This window comes from Musa acuminata, chromosome BXJ3-1, assembly GCF_036884655.1.
Source record: "Musa acuminata AAA Group cultivar baxijiao chromosome BXJ3-1, Cavendish_Baxijiao_AAA, whole genome shotgun sequence".
Taxonomy (NCBI): Eukaryota; Viridiplantae; Streptophyta; class Magnoliopsida; order Zingiberales; family Musaceae; genus Musa; species Musa acuminata.
Genome location: NC_088349.1, coordinates 41934547 through 41945965, shown reverse-complemented (window position 1 = coordinate 41945965; position 11419 = coordinate 41934547). Strand labels below are relative to the sequence as shown.

At 38.4% G+C, this 11419-nt stretch overlaps 1 protein-coding gene across 2 annotated transcripts; it reads right to left on the bottom strand.

The window, feature by feature from the left end:
- Window positions 1-4369: 4369 nt before the first annotated feature.
- LOC103973702 (serine/threonine-protein kinase PBL34) lies at window positions 4370-11271 on the bottom strand. Of its 2 annotated transcripts, XM_009388341.3 has the most exons (7): window positions 11053-11271; window positions 10610-10909; window positions 8482-8819; window positions 8231-8366; window positions 6550-6686; window positions 6353-6476; window positions 4370-5133 (listed from the first exon to the last, which is right to left on the bottom strand). In XM_009388341.3, exons 2-7 carry the CDS (start codon window positions 10833-10835, stop codon window positions 4628-4630), a joined length of 1467 nt encoding a protein of 488 aa, XP_009386616.2. In that variant the 5' UTR covers window positions 10836-10909; window positions 11053-11271; the 3' UTR covers window positions 4370-4627. The 2 variants fall into 2 exon arrangements, with proteins under 2 accessions (XP_009386616.2, XP_064993292.1); XM_065137220.1 differs by having other exon boundaries at window positions 10610-11271.
- Window positions 11272-11419: the final 148 nt, after the last annotated feature.

The window sequence follows — 11419 nt, the reverse complement described above, 5'->3', positions numbered from 1 at the left end:
AGTCAAAAATCTTTGTAGGATGAAACTAGTTTCAGAAAGATATTAGCTTGAAAGTGTATTCGTAAGGTAGTAAAAGTAATAATTTAGTTTACAATTAAAGTAAAGAGCAAAATAGAAATGTAAACTAGATTTTTATAGTAGTTCGGTCGTCGTGACCTACATCCACTCTCGATTCCTCTTCACTCGAGGCCACCGGCTTCCACTACCGATCTTCTTTCAATGGGCAAAGATCAACTATCCTTTTACACCCTTCTTCTCCTTTCACAGGTTTAGGAGACAACCTTTTATAACCCTTTTTTACAAGGTATCCATCACACACCTCCCTTAGAACTCTCTCTAAGCTTTAGGAGGAGGGAACTCAACTTTCGAATAGGGTTTACAACTTTAGAATTACAGATTTTTGCTCAACTTTCTTGCTATTCCATACAGGAATAGCTGGGGTATTTATAGACCCCAATTGGCTTAAAAAATGGAGCCAAAAAATATCTCATCCCGGGTTTTTCAGGTCTTATCGGTACCATCGCTTGTGCTTGGTGGTATCATTGCCTACAGCACTGTCACTAGGCAGTACCACCACTTAGGAGATTATGTTTGGGCGATACCACCACCCAGACTGGTGGTACTATCGCTTGATAGTCTCGAAGACTATCTCGGTGGTACCACTGCCTAGACTAGCGATACCACTGCCTGACATAGTCTCGGAGATTATGCCACCGATGGTTCCATCTGTTTGGTCACTGTTTGGGCCTTTCACTTGGCCTAACACAGCCCAATTGGCCGATAATTGAGTTGACCCAATTCCAACCCAATTACGCCTAAAACCTACTTCGATCTAGATAATTATTACAAAGCTAATCAAATGTTGTCCGGCATGTCATTAGTTCATTGATGCCTCATCCGATTCTTCGTCGCATCATCCTCTCTTACGGCCTATTGCCCAATCGGTTAGTTGACCTCCACAACTCCGATTTCCTTAGTGTAATTTCTGTTCTTCTTGGCCCAATGCCCGAACCTATAGCCCGAAACCTTCTATCGATATATCGACTGATCCTCTAGCTTGACCTCCAATCTTCTGACATGTTCCACTCCGGTCCAACATGATTCTTTCTGCTTTTAATTGTCTCTCCCCGATTGAAGCTTCATACGTCACTCAAAACGTAGATCAGATCATAAATACTATCAATTGGTTTCATCAGTACAATCTAAGATTCAACACCATATACACTAATGGGACTACGGAATCATTATCTAACATTAAGGTATCATCAACCATCCAGCATTCCGTAAGCGGATCAATCAGTGAACTCATTCTCCAAGGTGCACCTGCACTGTATCCTTAGTATTCTCATATGAGCAGCTATGAGACCAATCGCGTCCATCATATGGACTGGTATACAGTACACCAGTCTATCAAGTTATCTTGATATCTCTTTCAAGTGACCTATGACTAGGATTCTTTAGGGTATATGTTTAAAAGTGAATCAGTCTCATTATCGTGATCTCATCATAATCTTATTCCCATTGCATAGATCCATGGACATCACAATGTATGCAACACGTAAGATAAAGTGATAAAATATCAAATAATGATAATAAGCAAAAAGAATACATGTCAAGTCACACGTGCCATCACTCACGTTGTTGGCTTACAGGGCATCTATGACTAGCAGCCACAACTGTCGTGGTGCCTCATCCACGGCTACTGCATGAGGTGCCGCAACCTAAGCTCGATGCGACTATCACGATGCGTGGCTATTGCCCACATGATATGTGTAGGCATCGTCTACAACCATTGCACGAGGTGTGACCGCTGTAGTGTGTGGTCATTGCCTGTGCAGGGTGCAACCGCTTTTGTGTGTGGCTATCGCCTGCGCGAGGTGTCATAGCCACCGTGGTGCCTTATCCGCGGCTACTACACAAGGTGTCATAGCCTATGCTTGGACCAACTATCATGGTGCGTAGCCACTGCTTATGCGAGGCACCGTAGGCATCATCTGCAGTCGCATGCCATTGTGCTGCGCAACCACCGTAGCCATCATGGATAGTGGCACTGCTATAACTACCGCACACAGTGGTGCTATGCAGCTACTGCTTGCAATTGGGCAAGCAACCACCAGAGGCTACCACCCTCAATAATACTGTCACTGATAGCAAACTATCGATAGTAGTCTATCGATCAAACCCTAGCATAGTGTACGTGAGGTATAGCTCAATGGTGATTCAATGTTGTTACGAGTCCTCTAACTTCATCCATAGGTAACCCCTTCCTACTTGAGCCCCCTCATCATGTCTAACTACTAAGTCAGCCTTAATACCAAATTTCAAGCATAAAAAACCATAATATGCTATTATTTTGTAAAAGACTTTTATATCAAAATCTAAAATTAAATAATAATATAACTCTAAATATTATGTTACGTATCTTTTTTATGCTTCTCAAAAAAAATTTTCTTTATATTATTCAGATTCATATGACTAAAGGGATACGAGAGAAGATATATAATCTCTCAATCATATCTTATACATCTCTTATTTATGTATCTGCATTATCCATATATTTGCATATTATGTGTTTTGTGTTGTCAAAATGCTTAAGCTGGAGTTTATATAATAATATACTTATTAGACTCCTATAAGTCAATATTAATCTCACCCACTTTCGATGTGGGAGTAATCAATATTTTACGATATCTCCCACTCAAGAGCTTGACGTCCTCATCAAGTCTCAACATAGCCTAGATCAAACTCCAGCATGATGCATATAATGCACAGCTCAGTAGTGGTTCAATATTGTTACGAGTCCTCTAACTTTATCTACAGGTTGCCCTTTCCTATTCGAGCCCTCTCACCATATCTAAATACTAAGTCAGCCCTAATACTAAATTTCAAGTATAAAAACCATAATATGTTATTATTTGATGGAAGACTTTTATGTTAAAATCTGAAGTCAAATAATAATATATCTCTAAATATTACGATGTGTGCCTATTCGATGCTTCTAAAAAAGCTTTTATTTGATCCGTAAGCGTCATTGGATTTGAGATATATAATGATGTCGATCTGCATTTTCTTTATAGTTTATAGCCTTCACAGGGCCATTATGATCGATGGATTTAGGAACAAAAAGAAGATGAGATAAGATATGTAATCTTTCATTGACTGGTTCATGTGATTAAAGAGAGATAAGAGAATATCTGAATCTCTCAATATCTACACATATCCTTTTATTTATATATTTGTATATCCGTATATCTGCATATTATATGTGTATAGTCCCTAGAAAGTCCTATCTATTTATAGACAAGAGCATAGAATTTAAAATAAATAATTAAAAAAATCTCTCACATCAAGATCATAATCATCAAAGTCATAATCAAAATTAGAATTCAATCATAATCACAATATATCTTAGATACGATAACATAATCTTAAATTATAGAATCCGATCATACATAATCATGTGCTCTTATAATAAAATAATTCAAAATCCATACAGAATCATGTGCTCTTATAATAAAATAATTCAAAATCTTTGTAGCAATTTGGAGATCACCGTCATCACGGTGCTACGGTGCTTGCGTTTGTTCTAAGATTAAACATAAGAACCAATGCCCCAATGATAAACCAAAAATGCTTATAAGAAGAAAAGGAATAATTTTTAATGGGCTAGATTTTATAACTAAGACATTTTTAATACCATGCCCTTGTTGATATTCTAGCCGAATTACTTTGATTATGTTGGTTACTTCTAAGATTTAGGGGGTCTTATTTCAACCTCCAACACAACTCTATCATGATAGCTCAAGCGGCATTCAAATCGCTCATAACGAGAACGATTGTCATTTTATACGACATTATCTTCAACATGACAATTTGCAACTTTGCTCAATGAACTCTATCGATAAAACAACTAGCATATTTAGCAAACCATTATCATCACGACGATTTAGCTTCTTCATTAGTTTCTATGAAACCATCTTAACAATATGACATCAATAAAACATACAAGCTTTCTTCCGATTTTTATTTTTACCTTCACTTCTTTTGATCATCACGGTGCTACAGTGCTCGCCTGTCTTGTAAACGAGAGAAACAATGCGCAGATGACGAACCACTTGCAATCCTGTAGTAGTAATTCGATGAACTTTTAAGCTCACATCAAATGAAGACTCCAAACCAGAGGAATCACCAACCAGAAAACAACAGCAACTCATACTCTGTTGACGTAGAAAGGTGGCCCCTGAGAGTTCCAAAATGTGCTTCTCATGCTTCAAGCTCTTCACACACTGTCACTCGGATTTCGTGGAATAGAAAAGATCCCAAAGACGACCACTACCAGCCCCCCTGATATCCCAAGATTCTTCGAGCATGCATTCTAAAGACTACCTCTGAGTCCATTCAACTATATAACAACCACGACAGATGATTGATGGACCGTATGAGGTCGGCATCAACTGTCAATATTCATCACAGTTATATTTCAGAAAACAAAGGGTGGTACCAACAGAAATACCCTCGTAAAACTTCCATTCACGACAGCCCATCAGACTCCACAAAGTCCTTAAACTCACCGGTGGCCAGCCCGATCTATTTCCTCGAGTAGAAATGACAACTGATCCATTCATGGTTATCGCCCGCTAGGCTTTGGAGATTGGTGGTATGAAGAAGCATGTGCACCATGTGAAAGGCTCCTCATTGGCTGTTGGCCATTCCTTCCGAAGGAACCCTGCAGCTTCGATCCATTTCTCGCACCCAGGCTGTTGGAATGTGCCATGGCTCGTTCTGTTTGCATGGTCTGGAAGAAGTAGGAAGAGCTGGCCATGTCTTTAAGGTTAACAAGTGGTTTGAGGGCTTCCACAACCTCGCTCATCATCGGCCTTGCCTTGGAATCCCGACTGAGGCATGCATACGCAAGTTGGGATACTTTCTGGGCACCTTTCACAGAGAAGTTGCCTTCCAAACGTGGATCTATGAGTCTGTAAAAGCGCCGTCTTTCTCCGAGGTGGGGACGTGCCCACTCCACCAGGTTGTGCTCTCCATTCGGCCGGTTTTTGTCCATGGACCTTCGACCTGTCATCATTTCAAGCAGCACCACTCCAAAGCTGTAGACATCACTCTTTGATGTCAAATGCCCTGCAAACAAACAAGGATAGTCAAGGATAATATCCAGAATGTTGAAGCAAGAATAAAAATACTGATATAGATCACTCAATCATTGAAGATTCATACCTAAATGTATGTGTATTATCTTAAACGGGTATGAGAAGCCACAAACATTTATAAAAGTAAAAAATATCTTACTAAAATCAACATGAAAGTAATTCCAGATAACCACCGCTGTTTCTTCAATTGAAGGATATGGTATTGAATAGAGAACTTGCCACACAAGTAGGCATATTTCTAGTTTGAGAATGGAAACAAATTCTGACAACCTTGATGGATTAAGATCTTCTATAATCAATTTCCAAAAGGGGCATGATGACAAATGGAACATGGTAGTATATGTGAATGCTCAATCTTCTGCCACAAGGTGACCAACATTTCTCCGTCCACACAAAAACTCTACCAAATAATCTCCTCAATTAGTTCTGGAGGCCAACTACGAATCTTTGAATTATACTCACGATACCTGCTGAACGTGTTCTCATGCATATTAAACTATTATTTCACATCTGCTGATATCTAATGGGAACTTACTTTATCTATGTTTTCTTCCAAATCATTAAAAGCATATAAAATAAGTAGCACGCTAGAGTCAATCGACAATTATTGTTTGTCACAGATCTACGATAAGATTTAAAAATACAAATTAGAAAGGGAATGCAGGTGACTGCAAGTCCAAGGCAAAGAATATGCCTAGGGAGTTTATTTTTTCCATCCAAATGACTATATTACCTTCCAGGACCAGGCTTACATATTAATCCTCAGTGTTGCCATTTACAAAAATTCGGTGGAAGTTTTAAAATATATTTCAAGAAACAAAAATGGAGCAACAAGATGATACGTAATCTAGAGATGAGTGTACAATGGACGATCTGTACGGCCTACTTCTGTAGTGATCAGAAGATGAACTATCCAAACCGTGGATAAAGCAGTGAAAATTTATTAAAAGGATAACAATGTTGATAACATATTCCCTAAAAATGGCATTCTATAAACATTATTCAAAATGATTGAGCAAAAAATGAAAAAACAAGAGAGATTTAATGAAGAGAGTTTTCAAGCATCATGCTGTAGCAACCAACAATCAGTTGTTTCAAGTAGAATTAGTGATGTAATTGCATGTGAAACATCTAATATAAAGTCCAAAAATAAATCAACCCAGAAAAAAAAAATCAAATGATAAACTGACCTGTCATAACATATTCTGGAGCTGCATATCCATACGTCCCCATCACTCGGGTAGACACATGGGTTTTATCACCTTCAGGAGCATCTTTAGCAAGCCCAAAATCTGAGAGCTTTGCATTGTAATCCTGGACGCTTGAAGTTCAAGAAATGAGCCAATACCAAAAGGAAAAATGTAGATATATAGCATTTTAAACATACCACATCTAACAGAATATTAGAAGATTTAAAGTCACGATATATCACTGGTCTTTCAGCTTCCTCATGAAGAAAAGCAAGACCCTTTGCTGCTCCAAGTGCAATTCTTATTCTGATGGACCATGGTAAAGGAAGGGATCCTGTTGCAGATAGGATAAACAGTAGGAAAGATTATAAGATAATTCTCCAGATGCAACATATATATAGGTGAAAAACAGCAGCTTGAGATGAAACACAGAGAAAAGAAACTGCAAGTTCTCCAAAAGACTACATGAACAAAGCGAAAAAGAAAGTGATATAAACTGAGTGACAGATATATATATTTATATATATATATATATATATATATATATATATATATATATATATATATATATATATATATATATATATATATATATAGAGAGAGAGAGAGAGAGAGAGAGAGAGAGGATCCAGAGCAGTAATGAAGAGAAATTTATATGTAAAAGAGGGGCCAACATCCTTTAAAAAAATTAACAGGTTGGACAAGATTATCCACACCAATTCTTTTCATTGAACCAGATGCATAATCATGTCCTATCATATTAATACAGATATTAGGCTCCACAGGTGAAGGAAATGAAGGGAACCAATAAAAATGGATTTTGTACAACCCATCCATGTTCTAACAGAAGAAATACTTCTACATTCATCTAGATCGACAAAAAGGTTCTTTACCCAAAATGGAAGACTGAGACAACAATATCAACTAGAACAGGAATTTCACAAAGATTTTTAGTTGTAAACTCATGTAAGAATTGACTATTTTCCTAACATTCATGTAGTTTGTCACCGAAACAAGAATATGCTGGAGAGAAAGATTTTAAGCACAGGCACCTATTAGGTCTCATATAATTTATTGCATCTAACAGAATCCATCCTAATGAAAAGGAGGAGAAATGATCTTCAATTTTTGACCTATGGAAATACCAGATGAAAGCCCACATTTAAATAAGGAAGTTGTTGTGAGTTTGTTACCAGTACTCAAGAAACAATGTTTATATTAAATCAGCAGAACACCAATTTGTCAAAATTTAATGAAACAATATGACATTATTTGTTTATAATGGAGCAGACAAGCTACAGAAGCATCCACCTTCACAGAACACAATAAGGTAACAGATCTTGAAGCAACAGCCAAGAACCTGCATAGCATGGATATAGACCTGACTAGAGATGGAAAATACAAGATATAGGGACACAAGACATAATGATGAATATATTTTATGATAATATTGTGGTAAGAGGATGACTTCAGCTTATATACGAAGTTGATCATCCTCTATGTAATTAGCATTACCTATATTTCACTGCTTTTAGACCTTGACTAGGAACAAGCCTAAATGAAGACTTAACACTGAAATATACGAAAGTAATAGCAGCATATCGACTAAACCCAAGGGCTTTAAATGCCATATGCTTCCCACATGCCTTCAACATGGACATAATATAGAGTTAACTATAATAGCACAAAATGAAACTCACCACTGATATATTAAACAAGTAAAAGAAAGAAATGATTTGTCAGGTAAATATTTCGACTTTCAACCAGGTTCAGGAAATAGTGATAGGATTCAACAAAAGGGAAAAGGCTTTCTTAATACATAAAACAGTTGGATATTGAAACAAACATAAAAGATCCAAGGCATGGTGAGTTGTATACTTCTGAAAAGATGGTTTTCCAAACTTCCACGAGGCATAAACTCATACACTAGCAATCTTTGATCATCTTCAATGCAATACCCGATCAACTTTACCAAATTCGGATGTTGAAGTTCACCAAGATAGTTAACTTCAGCCTGAAGGTAAATGAAAAGGAAATTACATCACAAATTTTCATCAACTAAGGACACATGGTAAGGAAAATATGCTTGTTACTCATTACTCAAAGCTAGTATTTTCTGAACAACGTACCAGCCATTCTCTATGACCTTGAAGACCATCATGGTTTAGGGTTTTGACTGCAACAGTAAGTCCTGTACCAGGTCTCACAGGAGCAGTTCCATTCTCCTCAATCCATCCCTTAAAGACACAACCAAATCCTCCCTCTCCAAGGAGGCTTTCTGGCCTAAAGTTTCTTGTTGCAGACTTGAGCTCATTGAAGGCGAACTTCCGCAATTGGGATGCAACCTTTAGATCCTCCCCTACTTTGGAAGCAGATGAACTGCTTTCAGCATTACTAGTGGTGGTAGAACCAGATGCTAGTGGAGCAACTGGCTGGTCCCTGCTACCATCATTTGTTGACTTACTTTCTGCAAGTCCATGCACAATTCAGTGTTAACTAATTGACATGCAGAATACAATGGAAAGCTATGAAAGGATAATCATGAGTAAGCATGTATGCCTAGAACAAATGTCAAATATAAACATATATACACCCTAGGGAAAAGAAATTTATAAAACCATAGATGTAAGTTAAGAAACTACAGTAGCCAATCATAATCATCCGTTGTATGAATGAGAAGAAACAGCAACTATATCTACGGAGGTGAAATGCAAGTATGTCATGTGTATCAAAGAAAACAAACATAATCTGAAGAACACCTACATTATGCGATTTTATTAAGCTTGTATTGCTGCATCTTTTTAAATTTTGACAAGTCCCATTACGGCCTATGAGCTATGGTAAGCAAATTATCAGAATACTTTCATAAGCATTGCAAACCATAGTAAGTTCAATTCTGCTGTTTTATTTGCCAGTGGAACTAAGTGTAGAGATGCTTCACTTTGAATGCTGACCGATCCAACCACCTTCATGTCAGTCACCTGAAAATCTTGGAAAATGGTTCCTACTGGGATCGCCAGCCAGCCAACAGGGCCTCAATTAGTTAAACAGCAGTTGAGGGATCCCATTAGATCTGCCATTAGATCCTTCAAAGGAACGAAAAAGTAATGAAAATCTTAAAGCTCTCCTCTAGATTCTATGGCTGTATTACTTTGAAATTCCAACAAATCTAATAAAGAAATTCACCTAAGGATACCCATCACTACCATTGCAATACAAGTTCTTAATCTATTCCAAAGAACCAGAATACAAAAGTGAATATATACCCATCTCAACAGACCTTCATAGGCAGCAATATGCCCTCAAATGGTTCACTTATCCATTAGACTAGTTAAATTCTAATAAAGGAGTATAAAATTAACTAAAAATCACCATTATTTAACCATTAAACAAGAACTTCAGATCTTCTGCCATGCAGAAGTGAAGGTACTATGAAGAACAGTTAGCAAGAAAGAGTAAGTAAAAGTCAAGCTAAAGCAATAGATCACCTTGGGCTTCAACAATTTCTTATCCCTCTTAATTTCCTCTAAATATGCCTGCTTCATCCAAAAGATTTTGCAAATTCCATCAAATCCTGTTGCTTCTCACATAATTGTAGTAAACTTTAACATCCAACGTGAGGATCTATCGTACATGGAGAGGGGTAAATTGTTGGGATATTGCAGCTTGTTGCTTTTGGAGAGGGAAAAATCCACAGACAAACTTGAAAGGTGTGTGTTTCATTCAAATACATGCATGCTAAAAACAATCTCATCAATCACAGAAGAACTGAAGTCGCAAGATGTGGAGCCTCCAAAATTAGGTGGCAAGTTAAGTTCAAAGTTAATACCTTCCTTTGACTGCAACACCACCTCTTTTTCTTTTTTTTACCAACTGGGCAGGAAAGCAATCGTTTTCCCAGATAATGCTCAGCAAACTAAATTATTGTTATGCAATAATCACCAAACGACAAGCATCATACAGAAGCATATCAGTACGAAATTAAGCAACATGCATTGCCTATCAAACCTCGTGCAGTACCAAGTAACAGTCCTCTTCACATTTTCTGCTGGGTATCGGATCATTTCTAGCAATAATTACCAAAAGACAAGCACCCAACCTAATAATAGAGATGGTCCACCGGTACTAAAACAACAACAAGCCTATCCAGTGCCTATGAACGTCAAGCAACCCGGATCACAGATTAGTAACAGAGCATCAGGAACATTGTGGGAGACCCAAGTCAAAGGTAAAATGCACAGGTGGCCTAAATATTACCGCACTGAGTGGTGGCGCTACTGATCGAAGTATCCACCTTGGCTCTGGAAGGGATGCAACCACCCATCAAGCGGAACTTCATCCAGCACCCTGTCTCTTCCCGCTTGCTACTGCTTCCCTCGTTCTTCTTCTTCTTCTTCCTCCTCCTCCTCCTGTCCTTCCTCCCGATTCCCTCCTTGGTTGCTTCCCACTCTGCCAGGTGAGCCTCCTCTGGTCCGAAGCCCATCGCCAGGAAACCAAGCGGTTCGAAATCCACTCAGCACGCCAAAGATCCTCGCACAAGAAAGACCGCTCCTTCCACTGCCCGCAGGAAATAAATTTTTAAAAAAAGGCCTCAAAAAATCCCTCCTTTCTACCGGAAAAATACCACAGAATTGGGAACAAGAAAAAAACGAAAGAAATTGGAAGCGGACAAGGATTGGAACGGGAATCAAGGTGAAAACCGAGGAAAAAGGAGGAGGAATCGAGCAAGAAACGGAGGGATCCGGCGAAGGAGGAGGCCTTCTCAGGAACCCTAGCGAGTAGGCTAAAAGAAGAGTGAGGGCAGGAGAGGAGGAAAAAGGAACTGGGGGCGGGCAGAGCGGGCAGTGGCGAGAAGTTCGAGAGAGGCGAAATCACGGGCAGGGCGGGCAGGAGAAATTTTAGCAGTGACAGAGGTGGGCGATGAGAGAGAGAGAGAGAGAGAGAGGAGCAGTGATGGAGCTCAGTTTGTGTTCCCTTTTCTACGGTTAGTAAAAGAAATAGGAATTATGAGAAACTTCAACCATTAAGTCAAATTAATATTTTTGGGGACTATGGTTCAAAACAAAA